Source organism: Calypte anna, chromosome 3 (assembly GCF_003957555.1).
Source record: "Calypte anna isolate BGI_N300 chromosome 3, bCalAnn1_v1.p, whole genome shotgun sequence".
Classification (NCBI taxonomy): Eukaryota; Metazoa; Chordata; class Aves; order Apodiformes; family Trochilidae; genus Calypte; species Calypte anna.
In genome coordinates, this window is record NC_044246.1 from 97,451,567 (window position 1) to 97,476,459 (window position 24,893).

The 24,893-nt window shown below is 35.8% G+C and overlaps 1 protein-coding gene across 1 annotated transcript in view; it reads left to right on the plus strand.

Moving 5' to 3' along the window:
- TRAPPC12 (trafficking protein particle complex 12) overlaps positions 1–24,893 on the plus strand; it is a 48,662-nt gene that overhangs the window by 9,121 nt on the left and 14,648 nt on the right. Inside the window, 5 exon segments of the mRNA XM_030447610.1 lie at positions 3,676–3,789; positions 4,669–4,776; positions 4,778–4,808; positions 15,273–15,385; positions 23,487–23,559. Of these exon segments, the coding sequence (XP_030303470.1) occupies positions 3,676–3,789; positions 4,669–4,776; positions 4,778–4,808; positions 15,273–15,385; positions 23,487–23,559 (439 nt within the window).

Here is a 24,893-nt window from a genome sequence, read left to right on the forward strand (position 1 = left end):
TTCATTGGACAGATTTTCTGTAGACATCCAGTCTGCATGACTCTCTGCTTGACAGAAAAATTCCATCTGGGGATTAGCTGCATTTGTTGCATCACCTGAGCTTCACTGCTTTCATTCAGGAAACATCATGCAGTGTTGTATACAAAGGAGTCATGTGTCTAAAATCTTTGTTTAGCTGTACTTTAAAAAAAACAGCAAAATTGACCTGCACAAGGAAATTTCCAGGAAAGGGTTATGTATGGTAGGCAGTGTTATTCAGCTATTTGATAGTACTTTTTTTAGTCTAAATCAGTGAAATATCTTTGTAGTAGAATAAAAAAACAGTCTTTCAGATATAGTAGAATCTCTGATAAGAAAGTTCTTATCATCTTTTATTAGAAAGGGAAGAAATGTAAAAAATATTTTTCCAAGCAGACTACAATTTTGGCTTGTATTGGGTCACTTTACTCAATTTGAAGTTCTCTTCATTTCTGAGCCTAAAAAATATACCATCTGCAGTGCTATTCTTATATTTGAACTAGTAACATCCTAGTTTTAATCAATGTTATTCTTTGCAATGAACATCTCATTCCTTCATCCCTCTTTGTAGCAAAGAGATTATTGAAGGCATTGATATGTACAGAATATCTCAGTTTTAACTTTGACCAAGTGGATTAGAAGCATTACCAGATCTTTAGATACACATTTATCACAATTTATAACTTACACTGTTGACTTCATTTTTAGCTGGTTTTTAGTCTGTTTCCTTTTATTGCTTTTAATAAAAGGGAATCATTGTAGCCTTTTTCAGATTGACGGTGGTGGAATGTATGTCAGTGAAATGCGGAGCTGAGAGCTTCTGCCTTACATTGTCATTTTTATCTTTCAAAGCTGCAGATACAGTATTTGATTAGGTTGGAGGTATGATCAAAAGAAGCAGTAAGATAATAAACACTGTATTTGTTCAAAAAAAGGCATGTCAGATTTGTTTGCAAGATAAGCACAAAATGAAGAGCAGAAATAAAAAGGGCAGGCTCTGTAAAACATAAGTTTAATACATCAGCTACATAAAGCTGCTTCTAGTTCCTACCACTATGGGGTAATAGCCTGACAAAATCCTGCATTACTGTCTACCTTTGTGACTTACACATGGAGTCATTGTATTCAAATCTCAGACAGCTTAAAAAGTTAAATGAAAAGATTAAAAATTGTTTGGCTTGTTCTTTCTTTCTTAAAGAAAATATAAACAATTTTTATTTGAAACTGTTTTGCTATACAGTTTCCCCATCTGTATGTAAATCTCCTCTAGTACCTCTTCTGATTTTGCGTAGAGCTGAGCAGTTTTGCAAGGAATAATTGCATTGCCTGTTGGGTGACTAATCTGCTTGTCCTAGCTTTGGTGTTATATCTGTCACTTCTGAAATGTTTCAGTTTTCTTAATTTTTAGTTCCATTATGTGGATCTCCCAAAATCCCTTTAAGTTAAACATCTGGACTAACAGTGTGTAAAAAGCATGGAAATCATACAAGCTACTGTCTTTTATTAGAAGAACAATAGTTCCATACTTTTTGTGGGGAGAAAAAAATTAAAAATAAAAAAAATTCCTACAGTTAAGTGTGGAGACAAGTTCTCTTCTGCCAGGCTGTTACTGTGTTACTGAACTAATAGGCAAAAAATACTTGGTTGACAGTATTTTCTCTTGAAGGAAATGTAATGTTTTTACAGAGTTGCTGCTGAAGGATGATGTCTCTGTTCATCATAGAATAATATAGAATAATTTTATTCTTTAAGAATATTGATGAGTATTTTTCCATGCCATATCTGAAGCTGCAGTATCCATAATTGTTGTGAGCATCTACTTATGGCTTACAAACAAAATTTATCCCTGTTACTTTTAGGAACAAGGTGCCTAGGTTGTATGGGCTGTGTTCCCGTAAACCAAAAGAAATGTGAAATTGACTGACCTGCAACATTTTGAGGGTTGTTTGAAATAACTGGGTAAAGATTTCTGGTAGACTGGCAACTCTGGCATCTCTAGATGTGGTGCAGTTTGCCAGAGACAATAATGTGCCCTGTTAATTTCCAATTGAGTTTACACTGCCAGCAACCTTCCAGTGAGCTTCCACAGAGATTATGCTCCATGACCAGCCTGCAGCTCTAATTTTGAAATCATTATGAATATTTTGTTTCATTTTCCAGCAGAGACTGTTGCATGAATTTGCTTCTCCTGGCTGTCTTTATCTTGTTCTGTTAAGAAGAAGTATTTTTTGTCTGAAATAGAACTTTTAAAATTATGGCACGTAAGTTTGTCATAAATGTTCCATTGTTATTTTTGGGTCCAAACTCTTTATTTGAGAAGAAAAATTGAGTAGATTTAGAGTCTGTATATGCTTCTGTTTCAAGGGTAATAATAAATTTGTGTCTCTGCAGAATTTTTTTTTCCCTTAAATCTTTGTTCATGAAACCAGGCAATGGTGGGTCTCCCCATCTACCCATATTTTCATCAGTGTGAAACTTGTTCTAGACCCTGGCTGGCAAGCTAAAAAAAAAAAAAAAAAAAAAGTCTCTGCAAAAGATTTTAGGTTATACACATCAATGTCTTTCTGTTTTATGAAATTTATACAGATGTAAGTTGATGGATTTTATAAATGCATAAATCAATTCCTGCTCTTCCATAAGAGCTTGTTGCCTCTCAGAAGCTGCTATGCTGCTTCATGCTTTTGCTGTCACCCAACTTCTGTGTTTCCAGTTGAGCTCAAATTTTTATCTGGGATTTGGCAATGCAGGGGAGAGAGAGAGAGAGAAGGTGGTCAGCATCTGGTCATCTCTGTAGCGGCCCTTGGAACTATATGGCTGCAAAATGGGGACCAGAGAGTATGAAAACCCCAGCAGTTAGGACTAGTTTTTCTGTGTAACTGCTTCCAGTATTGATGTGTTTTTCTAAACCATAAACATTGGAGAGAATTTAATAAAATAACAGTTCAAGGCGAGTACTTGAACTTAGTAAGCACTGACACATTTTTTCAGACAACATGCCAGTTTTCTATTGCATTAATAATTATTTTTAATAATTAATTTAAGTAACTACTTGAAAAAAGACTACTTTGGAATAAGGTGTATGTGTTATATAATGACCTGCTTGATACATGGCTCTTGGAAAACACTTCTGTATGAAGCATTAGTCAGTATTTTAAGTTTTTGGTAGTATTAGGTGTTTACAAGGCTGCATTAGCACGTACAAAAATTAACAGGGTAACAGTCTGACAAGACAGTTTGACTTGTCTAACTAGGAATGATTATGTTTTATGAATAAAAGAGATAGATTCAATAATATTTTGCAGTTAGCCATGAAATGGAAATTCAGATGTTTAAGTTTTATATGTGAATTATTTGTTATTTTTCTGAATTTATCATTTTGTGCATTGTGTTGTTTCTTTGTTTTTAATTGATAGGAGTTCTGTGTTCTGGCAATCATAAGTCTTTATTCATTAAATGAATCATAAATATTGAAGTCAGTGAGGTAGGAATAGCTTAAACTTTATAATGGTAGAGTAACTTGGATATGACTGCTGAAATATGGCAAGTCTCCTCCTTTTGAGGAGAAAAGAGAATTGTGAATACTATAGTATATTCAAGTATATTATGATATATGATATGATTTTATGATTTTGCTACTTACTCTGTTCTTCTTTCCAGAGCAGTAAAAACTGGAGGGCAGCAGTTGACTTGTGTGGGCGGCTTCTGACTGCACATGGTCAAGGCTATAAAAAAAGTGGATTACCTACTAACCATACAACAGATTCTTTACAAGTATGTTTGAAGATACGCCCTTGTCACTTTTTCCAACAATATCCATAGTGGTATTTTTTTAGCATGATCTTTTCCTAATTTTTACCTAAACATTGAACTTTAATTCAAGTGGTGTAGCGATTTTTAAGTAAAATTCTATCTTGATTGTATTTTTCTTTTAAAGCAATCACTAGTAAAAAGTAATATATTGCTACCTTGGAAGATTCACTGAGTTAAAGTTCAGGGACACTGTAGATTATGAACTTTATAGTAAGATCTCAGAAGTATGATTCATGATGAGAATAAGAGCCCAAATTATTGAAGGTTTGTGAAATTTAACAGTTATTTTTCTGAACAAAATGTCACTAGGTGACACCACATTGTTCTGACCTAGTAATTATAAAGCTTGTGGAATTTTGCCCAAATCATAAAACATTTTAAGAAAAAATTGAAAATTAATTAAAAATATTTTAAATTATTATAATCTTTATTATATTTATTGATAGTTATTAATTTATTATTGTTTATTTTTTACGTTTTAATTAGTTGTTAATTTAGAAATTAATTTTTAAAATTAATCAGATTGACAATTCTTAAGTGTTGTCTCAGTTTAAAGAGAGATGTATTTTTGAAGCTGGATAGGTTTGAAACTTTATCTTCAAAATCTCAGTTCCTTTACAAAAAATTAAAACATCAGTCTTCTGTATTTTTGTTTTAATGATTTTATGAAAAATATTCTATGAAAGAATGTGTAAATATAAATTCCTGTTACATATTAGAGACAGGGACTCTTTATCAAGAAAAACTTGAAGTCAAAATTGTATTTGGATGAGGGTTGTGATTGAAGCTAATAACAGGACTTTTGGCTTTATCTTTTTTTTTATATATATTAACTTCTAGCTGTGGTTTGTGAGACTATCACTGCTGGTAAAACTGAATCTATTCCAAAATGCAGAAATGGAATTTGAACCATTTGGAAATTTAGACCAGCCTGATCTCTATTATGAATAATTACCCTCATGTATACCCTGGACGAAAAGGTAAGATACTTAGAGATTTATAAATGCTTTTTTATTTTTGCCATGTTAAATTTTAAATTACAGGATTCATATTTCAGTAATTTTGGATTACATTTTTTTTTCCCTTAGAAGAACATAAGTAACTATATGATATTTAAAGTGCTGTTTGCCTTCATCACAATATGGATAGGCAATACATTTTCATGATGCTGATACAACATTCATTTGAAAGAGGGAATGTTTTTAGAAGTAAAATATAATAAGTAGTTTTAGTTCAAGGGTATTAAATTGAAAAAAACAAACTTCAGTTGTTCATTTTAGCCAGAAACAGGCTGTGAAAGGTGGTGAGGGAGCATGTGGAAAACAGAATCTATAAACTTTTCCTCTTAAATTCATTCAGTTGTTTTCAGTATTCTATTTTTAAGACTTGCAGGTCTATGCCCATGTGCTAATTGCAGTTGTTATTTTCCTAGATTTCCTAGTTTCTTGGATTTAAAAAAAAATCCAAGCTAATGTGATAATTTGCTGTAATTTAGAAAAAACTGCGTTAAATGTAGTAATATTTGCTTAGCAATGGAAACTAGATAAAAATTCAATAATTTCTTATGTACCCCATTGTGAAAAGGAGAAAAAGACACCACCATCCTCATTCTATTTAAATTATTAATCTGAAGTTATGAATGCCACTGCTTCCCACTGCTTAACCAATTAAGTTGCCAATACTATGGGTATTCTAGAAATCCAGACTTGGAAAACTGCTTTTTTAAGAGTAAATCACTCATCTTCAGGCTGTTGGGTTTTTTTCTAAATCTGTTATTTTAGAAACAAATAAATCTCTGATGCACTATGCCTTGGCTCTCATATTTGAACCACAATGTGTAAGAAAACATTTTTAAGTAACAGTTGTAGTAGGCAGCACGATTCTGAAAAAATAGCCTAAGGTGCAAGTAATCACCATGAGGAAACCTAGATAAAGAGATTCTGAGGGTTTTGAGGAAGGGAGGGAAGTTGGTGTCTGGAAGTTGAGGCAGAAGATGATTTCATCTCTTTAGTGATGCAGAAGGTTACTTGTAACCCACCAAGGCCAATAGGGACTTCTTCAAACAAAACCTCACTCATCATTTTTCAGGCAATGACAGGCCAAAAATTTCCTGTTTTGCCTGGAATATTCAACCTGCTTGAGAAGGAACTGTTAATTTTAGGAGTGAGAGATGTTTTGGCTATCAAGTTGGACAGATTTTTGGATCTGGTTATATTTGTCAGCTTTGTACATGATGCAGTTGCTATGCAGGAATATCCAGTCTGTGACTGGACTTTGGCTCCAAACTGTTTCTGCAGCAACCACTCAACAACTGCAGCTATTTCATACAAGTTATGATAGTATCTATGGTAAAAAAGTGAGCATAAGGAAAATACTCTTTCATGTTTATATGCCTCAGCTCATTTTTAACAGTCAGCATCCCACCAGGACCATAATCTGTAAGGGAAAAAAAAAAAATGTTAGATAGAGCTGACCGGCTGGTTGTAGATATCTCATAGAAATACCATGTGATTAAGATGTGGGAACAACTATCAAACCTTCCTTATGTAGTTTTTAGGAGATAGATGCTATTTGCAGAGTTGTAGGAGAGAGTAAGCAATTCTCTTCTGGCTAGCATCAAAATATGCAATGTTGGGTTATGGAAGAAGTTTAGTATACATACATCATTAGCCAGCTAATTTAAATAATAAAACAGATATAAATTCTTCATATATTTTGCTTAAAATGTATTAGTATGAATCCAGGATCCTCTGCTGTTTGGTAATTTTACGTATCATTTTGTGGTATAACAAGCATAAAAGGAAGGATTTGTTTCAAACACTTTTAATTTTGATTCATGATATATAAATGGAGTAAGCACTTAAAAATCAATTTAAGAAATGAGAGTATAGATATAAATTCTGCACACATTAATTGTAATACTGTATTTTGCCTAATTTCTTTGTCTTTATTATGAATTTTCAGAATATTCTTTATAAGAAATGTAATTTCTTTTAATAAAGTTATCTGTGCTTTCCATGCTTGAAGGAAGTGAAGTTTATATACCTGAGCTTCTTACAGAAGTGAAGATAGTCCCTCATCCATTAATATCTGAGAAATATACCTCAAATGACTTAACTTCCAAGTAAATGTGTGAGGAGTGGAAAATATTTCTTTCCATTAATTTAACTTAACATGACCAATATGGTCCTCTTAGTTTTCTTCTGAAGCTCTTCAAGCACTCATGCCATTTTGGCAACATTACTAATCTCTGTTTTCTTCTGAGATTTTCTATAGCATTTGCAGCCATGCTGTGTGGGGATTCTGTTATTGTTGACTTTTCATGGCTGTAGATCTACCTTTCTGAAATCTTTCCTGGTTTCTTCAGTCTGTGTCTTCAGTCATCTCCATTGCCTGTAGGAGGCTGGCATCTGCTTAGGATCCTTGTATCATCCAGCACAATTAGTTAGGCCACTCTTTGATCATTTCTGTTTGAAATAGGGCAGGGAACATTTCCTACTAAAATGCTTAAAATTATTCTGTTATAGACTTTTGTCTTCGACATTCATGTGCAGAGACAACCCAAAAAGTCTGCTTTCATAAATAATTTTTAAAATAGGTACTTAGGTCAGGAACTCTGTTCCAGATTGTTTTGTACATATCTCCATTGTAGTCTTTGGAGTATAAAGTATGAAAGGCTGAAGTGTTGTCATTTGTTATCATGGCTAATGAATTTCAGGGTGGTCTTTTTTGTGGGTTTTTTTTTCATTTTTTTTAGGGCTTTACAGAATCTGATCCACTTCTATTGATTCGCTTGTTTCTGTGTTCCTTATGGTACTTCATAAACTATCAAATGATAAGTGGGCTAACCTTGAGACAGCCTTTCCATGATAATGCTTACACCTTTCTGAGAGAGTGAGAGCCAGCAATGGAACATTAAAATGCTATTTCATTCTTTTATGAGATAATTGGTCTTGTCTCTGGTTAATAGACAGTAAGTTACAGAAACTTAGTGCTACAAAAATCAGTCTTCTAAAGCTACAAAGATTTAGATAATTTATTTTGAATTACAATGGAAAAAAAAACCTGCACAAGTAAAAAATAGGACTCATTCCTCTGATCAGAGGTTTCTATATATTGAGGCCTTTTCCTTTTTTCTCATTGCTTGTTACTTGAGAAAAGAGACTGGCTCATACCTTGCTTCAGCCTCCTCAGGTAGTTGTAAGGAGCAATGGAAATTCTGAGAGGGAAATTGTGGAACGTGTCACATGTCATAAACCTGTTGACACAGAGACACTGCACTTGCTTGCTGTGGAAATACTCATCCAGAGTTTTTCTCTAATACCCACAGAAGACGTTCTACACACAAATGGATTGTGTGTAGTGCAGAGGCATGTGTACAGCTCCAAGGTCCTTGTGCTTTCTGAAGCTTGATCTTGCTGTGGTTCCTGTTGGTTATTCAGAGGAATTAGACTTGCAGATACACAATACAGATATTTTAGTTAAGAAATATATATGTAATCTTAAGAGAGCGGAGTGCTACTCTAATATGCACTATCTTGTCCAAGCCTATGTAGTCTCTGTGACTGTACCAGCTTTATGTAGTATTTCTTGAGAAAGTGAGCAAGTTCTGCCTTTCTACAGTTATCAGTATGTAAGATTTGTATTCAACTCTTAGTGGTAGGGCAATAGTTGCAAGATTTTTTTATATTCTTTCTCTTATGTTTTTCTTGCTTCTGTGCAAAGGATACCACATTACTAAAACAACATTTTTGAAACCCTTCAAAACCAGATTTTAATTTAGAAAATCTGTGTACTTAGGTCATGTGCAATTAAATTCTAGAGTATATGGAAACTATTTCCAATAAAATTTTTCAAAAATTTTTTTCAATGGTTACAAACACTTATGCTCCTATCTCCTCTTAAGTCTTTCTGAAATGGAAGTAACAAATAAAAGCTTTTGTGAATAAGGATTTTTAAGTGCACTTTCAGTTGACAGATGAGGAGTCAAAGTTACTACATCATCACTTTAAAAAGTCTCTTAAATTATACAAATGTGCTGTTGTAAGGTATGTGTGTATGTGTACATATAAATGCAAGGATGTACAAGTGTTTATAAGTGTGCATAAAACAGAATATCTTTGTGAAATTGGATTTTCTGTGTATCTCTTATAAAGATAAGAGTGAAGGAAGGGCTTGTTTCTTTGGGTTTTTGGGGTTTTTTTTACTGTCGTAAGGTCCTACTTTATACTTCCAGCAAATGATAATTTGTCCTACTGCTGCTTTTTTTTATTTAGGATTTGTTGAATAAGCTGTACAAGGCAGATCAGGAGCCATTTCTGGTTACTGATTTTGCAACAAGAAAATAGAAAAATAAAATGGCTCACCATTGCAATCCATTTTTTTGTCTGTTCTAAAAGGGCTGCAGATGAGGGCTGCAGTTTAAATTTGATTGACATGAGGTGATGTTTATGTTGTGACAGTTATGAAAATGTGCAGCTGTTCATAAAGAAATAGAAATTGAAATTTTTGGTCTTAGAAAATTCTACCTGATCTTGCTATTTATTCCATCTGTTCCATCTGCTTTTGCAGTGTCCATTTTCCTTTCAGCAGACCGTTTCTCACTTCTTAGTTTTTCCTTTTGTATGCTGATAATATATATGTATGAATGAGTTTAATTCATGCCAAAGTGACAATCAAAAATCATATTCTTTTTAAAAGATTATCTACTGCATTGAAAAGTGATAGTTAAGAAAAGAATTGTCTTAAACCATTTTTCCATTATGATTTTCTTAGATCAAATTATTATAAAACCCCTGAAGAGGAGCAACAGAGGTCAAGTGTAAAACATCAAGCTAGAATAGGACTTCAAAATAAGATTTCAATCCATAGCATTAATTGTAGGGTACTGCCTTTTGTTGAAATAATCTAAACTTAGTTGTTGTGGTTTTGCTTTGTAAGAGGGCATTACTGATTTAGAAATGTGAAGCATGAAATAGAGGGCAAAAACCATTATCCTGTGCTCTCAAGTAAACATTCTAATTAGGGAATATACTGATTATTTTAAATATTTCCTTGACATGTAGCCTTGTTAAATTCAATATTGAGTGAAATATGACAGAGCATGTGGGTTTGATTCCAAGTAGTTTTGGAAAGGCAGTGTCAAAAAACAGTGTTTACATAATTTTCTCTTATTCGTAGTGGGATATCACGGGAGTATACATCCCCACTTATATAGGTACCTATTACAAAGAAAAGTGTTTATATTGTGTGCCTTAAATATGTGGTGTAACAATTAAGCAAGTGAAACCTTTCAGGCAATATAATGTTATGCTTAATCTAATAAGCACATGTATTTCTGTTACAGCTCAGTGTTAATATAGTCAGATTTATTTATTGTTTTGGTTTGTTGTTTCTTTCCCCCCATCGTAACTATATTTACTGATGCAAGTATAGGTTTTTTTCCCTACTATTAATCTGCTTTTTAATTAATTTTGTACTCTGAATTCTACAACTTGCCTTTCAGACTTTCATAACACTATTATTACTGGTCTACTAGTCATCAACAAATGTCATTTACCTCTTCCTAGTGGTTTTCTTGTTAATGTAGACAATAAAAAAGGAAAATTTACAGTGTTTTCTAAAATCCCAGGCATGCTCATTCTCATTTTTTACCATCTTCATATTAAAATGTTAGGCAATACTTATCGGAAGGCTCAACTTCTTTGTCCTGCAGTGGGGAGTGGAAGCTGTGTTTTTATAGATTTGTGTACAGTTTCTATTTCTGTCATTTATTTTTTAACAACAGGAATGGGGTCCTCTGCACTGTTGTTCTTTCAGCAGAAAAAGGCTGAATGATGACCCTTGGCTGCAAAATAGAAGATGTCATAGAATCATAGAATGTTCAGGATTGGAAGGGACATCTAGTACAGCCCCTCTGGACCAAAGCGGGATAACCCAGGGCAGGCCACACAGAAATGTATCCAGGCAGGTTTTGAAAGTCTTCAGAGAAGGAGACTCTGCAGCCTCTCTGGGTACCCTGTTCCTGTGCTCTATCACTCTCATGGTAAAGAAGTGTCTCCTCATGTGGAGGTGGAACTTCCTATGGTCTATCTTAAAACCATCATTCCTTGTCCTGTTACTGGGCATCACTGAAAAGAGATTGGTCTCTTCCTCTTCACATACACCTTGCAGATATTTATAGCCATTAATAAGATCCCCTCTCAGACTTCATTTTCTGAATGCTAAATAGCCCTAGTTCTCTCTTTCTTCATAGAAGAGATGTTCAAGATGTTCGTCATCCTTGTAGCTTTCCATTGGACTATCTTCAGTAGAAAAACATATCCACATCCTCTTGTTAAGACCAAAATTCTTAATGAGTTCATAGTTAACTGTTCTTTGTATACCTTTTTATCAGCAAACTTACATGGCTTTGATGAAGAATCGTATTATGGTTTGCTGTTTTCCATCTTCTATTCACCCCATGAAGATCTGCTGGGCTGCATTTCAAACCTATTAGTATTCACAATGTTCTCTTTCTCCATGGCATGGATCACCTTGTTGAGTCTTATGAAAATGAAGGTTCACATCCATACTGTGAAAAGAATTTTAGTAATTTTCTGTTGCTTCTCTCAGGCTCTTTCTTGACATTTCTGTGTCAGATGAGTTCAAACATGATTGTTCCATTTTCTTTGAGACAATTATAGATTTAGATTTTGGATGCTGGAGAGAACTCAAGAGGAGTAGGGGAGTGTTTTGAGTTTTTACACAACTGTTAACCTGGAATTACAGAATTATTTTGGTGAGCAGATCTTTTCACATGCATTTACTATTAATATCATCTATTTATTCCTGAGAAGCATATGTAATTTTTCTCAGCACTTTATTTAATTAGCACTTATTGAAAGCTTTACCTAATCTAAGGTAAATTTATGATAAATTTTTTTGACTAGAATATCAGTTTATTAGTGTAGAAACGGAATTAGATAAATTGTCTGTACTTCATATCATTTAACTAAAAAGAATCTTATTTCAAGACAGGAGTATATCTAGGAAAATGTACTTACCCAAAATCTCAAGATTATTTTTTTTTATTATAAACATAATATTTTAAGGAATATGTTTGGATGAGTGCTGTAGGTCTTTAGGAGCAATCTGCTCATCTGATTTGACTTGGGATTATAAAAGGTTTTTGTGGTTTTGGAGACTGATTTTAAATAAAACTAGCAGCTAGATAATGAACAGTAACAGAAATTCACTGAATGGATTTGTTGGATGCTGATAGTAAAATTTCTTCCAGGATACTAGTTATATCATGAGTTTCAAAAAGATGAGAAGCATATGCTAGAGTTTTAGACACTCCTGCATTAAATAATACTATAAATTCTGGTTTGAAAAGGAAGAAGCCAGCTTCCTTCTGGTTATGTTTGAGAGGTCTGTCATCACACTTGGTCCTACTGCAGATCACACTGGAATGCTTTTTGGTCACATGGTATAAAGGAAACACCAAGAATTGATATATAATGCTTTATTCATAGACTCGTAGAATTTCAGGTTGGAACGGACCTCAAGGTTCATCCGGTCCAGCCCATCTGATATTATTGGCTATATAATATGTCTCAGCACACCATCGAGCTGAGACTAAAAACTTTCCAAGGTGGGGGAATCCACCATTTCCCCTGGCAAACCATTCCAATGTCTGATAGTCCTCAAAGTGAAAAATTTTCCTCTTGCATTCAGTCGGAATCGTGCCAGGAGCAATTTGTGCCCATTGCTCCTTGCCTTGTCCATGTGACTCCACATAAGTAGAGAGTCTTCATCTTTGTAGCTTTCAAAGTAATGTAGTTCTAAATTCCTATTACAACTGAGGTCTTAGTTGTGATGGAAAATATATCAGATTCTTATGGAGTCTAAGTTGTCCTGGAGCTGCATTCATCATTCTGACATTCTCTGACACCACTTCTGATGATGTAGATTGGTAATGGGTTATTCCTTCCCCTTGCATGGGTAATAATACTCCAGCTTCATTCAACAATATGTAAGATCAATACTTTACAAAATATGCAATCCTAAAAAGTGTTTTACAAAATATTACATAAATCTTATAAAAATGGATAACATGAGACATTTCATCTGCACTCCATTAAATACCTGTCTATCTGTATGTTGAGCAGTTCTGTTACCAATTCAGATTTTCTGTATGAGTATTTATTGAGCTGACCTTTTGCTGCAGTTTACTGGAGAATGATACAAACTAGTTTAGAGTTGAAAATCCTAGAAGACAGTTATTAACTAAAAATGTTACTTAAACTTTAGATTCCTCTGTGTTTTTATCTGAAAACTTTATTGATTAACAAAACTTTTCCATATTTTACCTTTGCCTCAATAATCTTGCTGGGTGCAGCAGTAGGTGTGTGGCCCATATATTAGCAGGAATTTAAGGCTACTGTCTCCAAAAGAACAGTACCAAACTGGCTTGTTTTAGGCATCACTGTTTTGGGCAGTATTACATTTACATGCAGCAGCTAGAACTTGGTCACCAGAGGCATGGTAGAGATGTAAAGAGCTGCAGGTCATGTTTTCTTCTAAAGCATGATGATTGTTAACAATGTGTCTAGGCCATTTTTCTGTGGTATTCTGGTTCAAAATTTATTCTTAAACTACTTTCACCTTCCTTTTCATTATTTTTCACCCCCCCTACTCTGTGCATCTTCATTTGTGTCATACAAGGTACTAGTCAGGATATGTACACGAAATATTTCGCATCTCCAGTTACTGGTTGAATGACCTTTAATACTCCTCTTAATAGAATTTCAAAGGCAGTTTTGTTTTCTTAACCTGTATTCCATACATGATGATACATGACACTCATGTGCATTTGTTACCAGAACAGAGCAGTATCAGAAGCCATGGGAATAGTTTGCATTGGCAAAAGAGAATGTGTTTAGATGTAAGTGGTTTACTCTGAAGGTCACAATTAGTGAGGTCTCTGATAAAAAATTTTCAACCTTTAAAAAGATGCCTAGAATCAGTGACTCAATTGTATATAGCATTTACTTCTTTAAAATACAAGTCTGTTAAGAACAGGTACAAAAATCTTTCTAAAAAGCTCAAGTCCTATTTTTGAGAAAAGATGAGGTAAGAGGTGGCTTGAGGGGGAAAATCCCTTTAGAAAATATCTAAACTAAGCAAGTGTATTATATAAAAATAAAAAAAATGTAGCACAACATTTCGCAAGGCTTATTTCCTCATTGTGCTACCTCTGATTTGTTTTCAGTAATAGTGTTTAGTGTATGGTCAGCATTATTATCTGTGTATCAGGATATGCAGTTGTCTTGAAGAAAGATACACTTGAAAGGAAGAAAGCACACATTAGGTTTCACTAAAGCTCCTCACTAAAACTGCCCTTGAAGTCATCAAGATGCTCTTAAACTTAAAGGATTCAGTATTTGATGGTGGTGGTGGTAATAATAATAAATAAATATAAAATATTATTATAATATTAATAGGCAAATTCATAATTATTGATAGTTATTATCTGAAGACATTTCTTTTTCTCCCCAAAAATTGCTTAAAATTCTTTCTCTGTTCTTTGATGTTTTCAGTAAACTAGAAAATACTCAAAGTGTACCAGAGTTACGAAGGATCAGTTTCACAGTATACAGTAACTTAGTCACTCTTTATGGAAGAGCTAACTCTAGTGATATAGAAATCAGACTAAAAGTCATCTTCAGAGCAATTGAATGGTCTATGCTTAGCATAATGGATCCATATTTTTACACAAAACTATGGATATTAATAGAAAAAAGAAACTAAATATTTTGTAATATATTTTATTTTCTTGGAAGGCTTGATATATTTTAAATGCAATGTATCTATTATAATTTTTGTTCTTTGTTATACTATATTTTTTATTTCTTTTGACTCACGTTGGTTTTCTGTTTCTTACCACTTTCTGTTAAAATTGATTACATAGAAATGGTTTTGCATGCCCTGGCTATATAACTATTTCACAAGAATGCTTGTGAATAAGCATGTTTGGCCAATAATCTCATAATATTTCTTCTTTAATGTTTGTAAAATACGCATAATTATTAAATGTAAGGAGTAATGTTGTAGCTCAAACTTGAGTAAACTTAGGGGGTTTTAATCCTTCCTTTTAATTAGTTTATAAAAATTTACAATGGAACATTGTACTTCCAAGTGCAACTTGGTGTTGAAAATTTGAATTTGAGACACTTTTGTCTTGATCATCCTTACATATGTTTTTATCTTTTTACAATGTGTTATGATACATGTTACAGCTGAGAAAAAAAGTTGCTATTTTCTCATTTTTCATCACAAAAAACGAGATGAAGGTGAAATGGACTTTGTTATATACACTAGGGAGAAATATTTTGTGTAATGTTTGGTTGCAAACTGATTGCTATAGCAAACACATTTAATAAAATCAGTTCTGTTTCTAGGTTCCATGGTGCCTTTCTCCATGCGGATTTTACATGCTGAACTTCCTCAGTACCTAGGGAATCCTCAGGAATCACTGGACAGGCTGCACAGTATGAAGATTATCTGCACTAAGGTAACAGGTTCTGTATGGGTGCTAACATTTCTTAATGTTTAAGAAATGTGTTTTACTGTACTCATAAAGAACATTAAGTTTAAACTATGACATTTTTTTGTTTCCATCTTGATACATCTAAAGAACTGTCTAGAAGTAAGTAAGTACCTCTTCCATTTTAGGATACATCATTCTCTCCCATGTGGTAGCTCTGATTAGGTTATGTTGAACAGTGGACAACACAGCTCTTTTGCTTTCACTCTTCTGCCAGACAAGACATGGAAGAGAGTAAGTAGATGTAGTTAAGGGCAAGAAGGAGAGTTTCCTTCCCTCACTCAGTTCCATCCAGCTAGCTCAAAACACAGTTATTAATGGTCTTGATCATTCAGAAAAACTCCAAATAGCTGGTCTGGGAAACAGCAGTCATTGGGAATATCAGTGCAACTTGTTGAGATTGTTTGGGGGGTTTTCTGTAGTACAAAGTTATAGCCTAAGTTGATAGCCCTATGAGCCTATCACAAATACAAGATTTGTCAGTGCTGAAAAAGGAGTGATGGTGTTGTGGGCACTAACCTTATCCACTAAATCCTACACCCTGACTATTAGGCAGTCATCCTTCAATATTTTCTACAGAAATCTTTTCCTAAGTAGTCTAAAGCAACATTGGTTATAAATGTTACAATGTGGTAAACTCCAGTAGAAATGCTGTATTATTGTTTTATCTGTGACACTTGGAAATTCAAAATTGTATATGAGATAAATACATGTGATTTAATTTTTATTTTCACTATTCCTTGAAAGTTGCTTATATTTACTCCTAGAAGTAACTTGGATCACAGAAGTCAAATGATTTGATAATTTCCAATTGTATAGCTATAATGGCCTTACGTATGTAAAATCAACTTGCTTCTAGCAGAGTATTAACTAGGTAACCAAAGGTTTACAGAAAAAAAAAAAAACAGAACTGTCTGTTCTATTGTCTAGGAAAAGATTGAAGGTTTAAGTAATAAGAATGTGGCATTTTTTACAAGATCAGAAAGAATTTATTTGGAAGCATCTGAGAGATATACCTAATTTGGCCAAGAAGTGCTGGCCTCCTAATTTGGCCAAGAAGTGCTGCTTCTTCACACTTCATGAATACTGTACCCTGTTCATGACCATTTCATCTAATAATACTACTGGCAGACCATTCACTTCAGCCTTTTCCTTCATAAACAGTCCTCCTTAATTTGAAGTAATTTTTTCCTTCTAGGAAATGTCATACTCCTCCGTTGCAGATTTGCATGGTGCTTCTACTGGCATCTGCCTCCCCTGGTCTGCAGCAGATCAGCTGTTTCATATCTTGTTTTCATGCAACCTAATATTAAGTGCTATGTTGTTTCCCCTTAGTCACAAAGATGCCACAAGATTACAAAACTAACTGGTTTCTGAGTTCTTTTATCTTCTATTTGGAAGAGAAAATTGTATAAATGTGAAAAAAGAGGTGACTGCTGAGCAGGGCATTCATCAGCCATCTGGCTAACTATTGAAATGTTAGTGTCATCAGCCATGATTGTCCACAGATTAGAGATTATCTGTGTCAATAGAGGAATGGAAGAAAAGGAAATCAACTCACTACCTTCTACAAGACATTGAAGTCAACTGCAGTCGTGAGGTGGCTGTGCTTGAGTTCTTTTCCTTGAAGTACATATCCCCCAAACACAGTGGGTTTACCAAAGAAACTTTAAACCATGATGCAGGATTTTGTTTGAACATGAAATAGGATAATGCTTAAGTAAGGGAAACTTAAAATAATAAAGTGGTTTGGGTTGGAAGGGACCATAAAGATCATCTAGTTCCAGGCCCCCTGCATGAGCAGAGACACCTTCTGCTAGACCAGATGCTCAAAGCCCCAGACAGACAAACTTTAGGAGGGGAGACATCCACAGCTTCCCTGGACAACCTGTTCCAGTGTCTCACCACCCTAGCAGTAGAGAATTTCTTCCCAATACCTAATCTAACCCTACCCTCTTTCAGTTTAAAGCCACCTCCTCTCATCCTATGACTGCACACTCTTGGAAAAATACCTCCCCGGCTTTCTTGTAGGTCTCCTTCAGGTAGTGGAAGGCTAGAATAAGGCTCTCCCAAGAGACTTTTCGTTCTCCAAGCTGAAGAAGTCCAATCTCTCAGCCTGTCCTCATAGAAGAGGTGCTCCAGCCCTCTATCATTTGTCCATTGAACCCTCGTCTGGACTTGCATCATCATGCGGGGGCTCTGGAACTGGACACGGGTGCTACAGGGGGGTCTCAGGAGAGCAGAGTAGAGCAGAATCAGCTCTGTCAACATGCTGTCCACACTTCTTTTCATGCAGCCCAGGATATGGTTGGCTTCTGGGCTGCAATTGCACATTGCCAGCTCATGTTTTCATCAACAAAGGACTCCCCCAAGTCCTTCTGCTCAGGGCTTTTCTCAATCCATTCTCTGCCCAGCCCATATGTGCACTTGGGATTGCCCCAACCCTATTTGCAGGACTTAGTTCTTGACATAGTTGAACTTCATGCAGTTCACATGGGCTCCCTTCTCAACATTGTCAAGGTTCCTAGGTCCTTCTAGGTGAGCCATCCCTTCCCTGCTGAAGAATGTGAAAAGAAATAAAAGGAGATTTAGTAAATTTAAAATACACATTTCATTTGCATTAGTTCTTAAAAGAATAAGTCTCTCTATTTGAGAGCCCATCAGCCTCGTAGTGGCCTTGCGGGTTAATACATGTCCTCTGTGAATCCCTTGCACCCTTGGGCGAAAGCTGCTTTGAGGCTGGCTGTACTTCTCTCAGGCGTCTTTTTAGAAGTCTTCTCTGCCCTTGCTTTGACAGATTGGCTGATCTCTTTCACTCTGCCCTTTCTGTATCCTGAATTGGCAAAGCTTCTCCTGGGGTTAGTTTGCCTTGCCAGAAAGAAGAATGATCTCCCTTTGCCTTCTGACATGCTTTCCACCAGAGCCAGGATACAGTTGTAAGGACAAGACATTGTCTGCTGCTGAAGATGTTCCTTTTTATAAGTAAAGTACACAGAAAACTACAAATGAACAAATAAGAACATACCAACCTCCAAGGGAAATAATTTCTGATTAGTTGTTGTAGACCACCGTCGTAGCAGATGTACTGCACTTGTTTGCATTCAATTAAATAACTTTGTCTTTTGGAGCAATTCAAAGACAACTGTAGAAACAGTTGTGAAAAAGGAGTGTGAAAAAGGACAGCTTGTAAAGATAAATGTTTTTAAAAGACAGTTGTAAATTGGTGATAATTTAACCATTTGAAGTCTGAGTTGGGTGGCAGAAAGGGTTGTTTAGATATATATTGGCTTGTTTGGGGTTTTTTAACAGAATTTTATTAGTCTTAGTAATCTTAATCTCACTTGGAATTTTCAAGAATAAAGTGCACAGTACTTACTAAAATGTGTGACATAACCAAGAAAATACTGTAAAAGAAGTACAATCATTAGTCTTAATGTGTGTATATATCACTTGGGAACCAGTTGGCTTGTAACAGAATTAATTGGGGAGTTTTCAACAAAAGTCTCAAGTGGTTTACTTCCCATTTTTAAAAAGTGAAGAAATCATCCTTGGTCATTCCATATTTACAAAAGGGCGTACGAATAGTCATTAGTAAATGAGTTGATCTTGGAGTCATAAAAGCTGGAAGACGAGAAAAGACCTATTCACTCAACCCATTCTGTCTCTTTGCAATGCAGGGTTGTTTTCCCAGATTTAATGAGCCAGCTTATGGAGGCTTGAGGCCACATCCCCTGGGAGGCTATTCCAGGCTAATGCTATGTATACTTATCAAAAGAAAACCTGTCTTCCTATATTGTTTCTCTTCCTTAATATATAATTGGGATTTTTCCTATCTGATACCTCCTTTTAACCTGCTTAATTCCCCCTTGCTTTTTGTTGTATGCATTCTACAGACCCCTGCTCTCACAACCCACAATGTGGGCATGGCACTGTCACATCTCGCAGAGTGCAGCTCCCCAGAGGTGGGCGACGAAAACCAAACATCATGTCCATGGAGAGGGTACAGTGTTACGTCCACAGAGTGGGCACAGGGGTTGTTTCCCAGAGTGGGAACCCAAGGAGATTCAGAATGTGCTAAGTTCAGAAACGGAGGGAGAAAGAGAGATAGGAAAGATATCACCAACCTTGCATCCAGCCATGATCTTGATAGGAAGTTGTGGTCCTTGGATGGTGGGCACGCATCCAGCATTTTTGAATGTGCCTCTTCTGTGGCACCTGACCCCACTTTTTTGGAAGGGACTTGCTGTATCTTGCATATCCAGGTGTTCACTTGGGCCCCTCCAGGTAAGATGAGTGGGCAATAATCCCCATTTCTGCACATGTGCCCTCTTCAGTGGCCTACATGGGCACTCAATGAGATGGCACTGTGCCTCTGCCGGGTACAGCTTGCCTGTCCCTGTGCCTTGTGGAATAAGGACAGTGTCCTCCTGCCTGTCGTGCAGCTATCAAAGAGAGCTCCCCTTGCAAGGACAGTGTTCAGCTTATCAGGATGACCACTGAAGGACACTACACTTGTAACTGAACCATTCATTTGAAGATCTTACCATATTTACCTCATCACTGTTTTGTTATGTCAGTTTCTTAAAACCCCCATCTGCTGAGGTTAACTTCTGGCATCTCAAGCAGGATTGGAGATTGAGTGCAAAAGCATTATTGCATTATTTGTATTTTCCCTGTACAGGCAATAATGTTCTTATATTTCTAGGATTCCTGCAGATTTGTTAGCCAGATATGGTCAGATATTTTCTATCTTGTGTCTTGTAGCCTGGGGGAGGGGAATTCAGTGAAATTGTTACTATCTTGTGTTGCTGCTGGTCTTCCCAACAGGAATTGCCCAGTGAGTTGTTGCCCTTATATAAGTCTACTTGAAGTTAATGGTCTCCAAACAGCCAAGCATCAAGAGTAGGCTTTGTTCTTTTCAAGTATTCATTTAAAATGAGTGTGATCACTTCAGTGCTAGTAATTGCTGAGGAGGTGCTAGTAAATGCTTACCTGGAGGGAAAATGTGAAAAGTGCAAGTGAGGCTTAAACCAGACTCCTCCCTTGTTTGTACCTAAGATCCCTAGCTGATTGAGGAAGAGCTGGAAATGCACAGGTACTGGGCTCTTCCACCAGGTGGGTACAGAACTGGACAGTGTGTTACATTGTTGCATCCTAAGAATCCTCTGCAAGTGTTTATGTAAAAAAATACTTTGTGCCAATTTGTCTGGTAGCCACTTTCTCTGGAGTTCACCACTCTCTTTCATGAGTAGTTACCTCCCTCCCTGGCATTCCATGCATGCTTTTCCTATCTCCTGATCTGTTTTACTTCCAAATTGAATGAACTTTTCAGTGTTTTAGCTACTGATTGTTTCTGGGGTTTATTTTCCATTAAACTTCCAATTCTGGCTCAGTTACTAAGGCCATGGTAGTATTCTGTTTCTCACATGCTGCTTGTGTCTAGGGGGTATTTCTGTTGGTGCCTTGTGTGATGAGTTTGTAGAAATGATAATTCTGCACCAGTCTGAGTACCCAAAAAGCAACACGTTCCAGGAAGCACGCAGAAGAGGTTAGTTTTGAGTACAGAGCTAGTGCTGGTGCAAAGTCATGGCCCAGAGAAAATGAAGGTTAGTAAAAAAAAGATATGTAAGGGTAATTGAAACAGGAGCACACAGTGGCGGTGGTGCCTAGCGTTAGGTGATCTACATTTATACATGCGCGATTTGGATACGAGGAGACATAGTGAAGTAAAACACCAACCAGTGAAAATAGATGAATGTGCATTCTAAAAAATGTCAAGAATAAGAATAAGAAAAATATAGGCCGCTACCATAAAACTGATGTTAGGTAAAGGTATTCAGTTGTTCAATTCATTTTTCTCTTTTACAACACCAAACGGATTTTTTAGAGCTATCCCATGTGATATTGCTTAGAATAAGATGTTCACGCCTCTCTGTAGAAAGTGGCTATGAGAGGCAATTTGCTGAAATTAAAAATTTAATGTGAATTAACCCACATAGCTTACAGTGAAGAACTTCCTAGAATCGTTAATGTTACTTATTAAAACAATGTTGGAAACTGGGGAAATGCCCTAATACTGAAAAGCTGCAGATGATGTTCCTGGTGTTTAAGAAGGGCAAAAGGAGATAAACCTAGGGAATAAAACAATTAGCCTCAAATCAGCAATGGGTTTCAGTTTTAATTATGTTCAGCTAGAGGTGATGGCTAGATACCCCCAAGTAGTGTCACAGAATGGTTTAATGTAATACTCTAATTGTATGCCAATATCTACTACTTTATTTTTTGGTGATGCTAATGAATACACTTTCAGAGAAGGGCTTTGACAAACAAATGAATTGTCTTTTTAAACAAGACAGGATATCTCATTGATGAAGACAGTTTGTGTTTAGACTATATCAAGGGTAAGAAATTGGCCTTATTGAGAATGAGAAATGATCACTACATGTTTACCAGGAGGAGAGAAAGATCATGGCTTTTTATACTGGACAGAAAATAGACAGTAAGGTGTTTCTGGGAGAGAAAGGTTTGTTTTTCCCTCTGACAAAGTGCCTCATTATACACTGGGCATTTAAAACTTAAATGTAATGCTTAGGTTTTCTAAGGGATTGCTGGGTGGCTACACTGCTTTTGAAAGTGGGACTGAGATCCAGGCATGCCACTGCAATCTCATGAATTGCTGCCTATCAACTAAGCTGCAGTTTCTACTCCTGTATGCTCGTAACCTCTCAGAATCTGAGGTAAGGCATTCTTACCTTAGCTCTTAGTAAACAAGATTTTACACTAAGTCATATTACTTGTATTTGTCATGGGCTAACAGTTCTTGTTGGGAGAATTAGCCTGGTTCAGCTGCCATGTGGTAACCACAGTCATTTCCTCATACCTCTTTCCTTGTGACTAAGTTCTTTGTAGCAAAATTTATGGCACGTAACTTGAAGATTTTGCTCTAGTCTTTGAAAAGAGAGTAGTACCTCTCAGGGCAATTCCTTCCACCACAGGATGTATTAAAAATAGGTGGCATGAAGTAATTTTTCTCAGGGCATGATTTCTCTTTGTTGGCCAGCACACTGTCTGAGGCCAGTTTTTTTCTACATGTCTTCATTTTGGAAGATTTCCTGTGTTGTTTTCAAGTGTTTTCTTACAAAGCACTAAGCACTATTGGGAATGCTTTGCTGGTGTAGAAAAAAAAATTCTTAATACTGACAGAAGCTGAGAGCTCTGTGCTCATAAGTACTTCTCAGTCCCCAGAAGAGGAAGCACCTCTCCATTTCCCTAACTGGGTAACCACAGTGGCTGCTTAAAGAGTAAGTGGCCATAATGGGATTTTTTTGAAGGAAATGTAGAGCAGTGACCAGAGTTATAAATCTGTAACAGGAAAAACAGGGCAATCTGTGGGAACCAGTAAACAAATCTGGAGAAACTCTAATGGTATTAGAAAAATAAAAGCTGACATGCATGTCAATTGGAGCCTTGTGTACCTAAGTGCTTAACACTCAAGGTTCATTAAGCATACATTTTCATTCTTCCAGAGACACAACAAATGTTTCATTCACTCAACATTTTACATAATTTAAAATCTTTAATAGATAAAAAGAAGCAATAAAATCCAAACTTTGGGAGGGAAATTTCACTATGTAGTGAGAGGAGTATGCATTAAGGACAAAAAGATGAAACCAGAGCTGATATGTAGCGTGGGGTAGAGTCAAGTGGCAATGGCTTTCTATGAAAAAAACAGTTTGACTTTCTTTGTAGTTGTTAATATTCATTCTCTGGTGAACCATATTTCATGTTTTGCTTTACAAAATGTCTTATGTACTGTCCCTAGAGTGTGCTGACATTTAATGTTCTGTAAGTATCATAAACCTGAACTCTAACATCCTTCTACCATACAATGGCTTTCTTTCCTAATGCAATTGATCTAGCTATGGTGATAATCAGTAATTCTGAACTGTACCTGGATAAAGCATTGCTGCCTGCATTTGTTTTCATACAGATTGTCAACTGTAGATCATTTGCATGTAATATATAGTACTGTTCAAACTCACATTGTTACTTTAAATATTTACTACAGATATTAGAAAACTTGGAACAAGGCTTAGCTGAAGATGGAAGTATGACTAGTATTACACAGGAGAACAGACAAGGTGGGTATTCTTTAAACATTTTTTCACAGGCAGTGTGTTTTTATCGTTTGCCTAAGTACGCTAAAAGTTTTCACAAGACTGCCCAAGAGTTGTTAAAACAGTATTTTTGTAATCTCATAACCTACTCAGCCTCTAAAATGAGACACTTTGTACTTTTATTTCCTGGAATTAATTTCACAGTTTTGCCCTTGATCAAACTGATGCACTAAATCAGTTTTTCTCCTACTTAGAAGAAAACACGGCTACTATCCTTTAGTAATGAATATGTAAGTGTATTGCTGTTGCAGCTAGATGGATGTTTCATTTTAAGCCTTGCCTGAGTGGCTTCTCTCCATCCTCCTGTCTGAAATCTGATAAATTTCGTAAGGTGGAACTGCCATTTTACAAAGGCTACTCTGGCCTAGGGTGCTGCTGCAGGTGCTGCTACACAGATGGCTGAGTCTCACATAGCTGCATGGTACTCAGACTTCTGAAAAACCTAAGTCACTTTTTAGAGTAAAGTTTAGATTGTGTTAATCTGTGTCATTATTTTCATGACTTTATATACAACTATGGTTTTTCTCTTTTCTTTGTCTCTTAGTTGTTTAACTAAGTAGTGTAGGATAGATTACTGCATAAAGAAGGATCATCAGGACAAAGTAGTTGGCTGGATGTAAAGCACCTTTAATATATTATTTTCCTTAATATACTATCTTGATCTGCCCTAAAAAATTGAACACGTGTGTGAGCAGCATCTGTCATAAAGGAATTTGCAAATATAGTCAGATGAATACACTAACTACTCTTTTCTTTTGACTGTGAACTATTTTTAACATTTTCACTGTTTTTCTTCTCATGTATGCACAAATCCACATGTATGCACAGTTCTCAACTTCCTTCTGATTTGATCCTTTTGGTTTTGTTTTCTTCTAGTAATAGAAATATATATTTTTAATACCATATATCACTTTTTTGGAAATTGTATTTCTTAAATAATGAAGGGTTAGGAAGAAGAGAAATAATTTCATACTGAAGATTTGTCCACAAGGATAAATCCTCAGAGAATTTCTGCTCTCTCCTTCTATCTGCTGTTCTTTTTGCCTTTCTTCTTCTATCTACTTTTCCCTGTTATTCCTTTTTCTGCCCTCTTTTTTGTCCTTATTATCCCCACATTCTTTTCCTTTTTACCCCTTTAAAATCAAGACAGATTCCCCTTCAAGGTACGAGGACTTTTTCCTAGCCGTGTCATAATCCTGCATCCTGCAGTCTGCCTCACTTGTGTGTTTCTGGCTCCTTGCTTTTCCTCTCTTCCTTTCCTTTCCTTGCTTTTAGAGCTGAGCTTGGCTCAGGAGGAG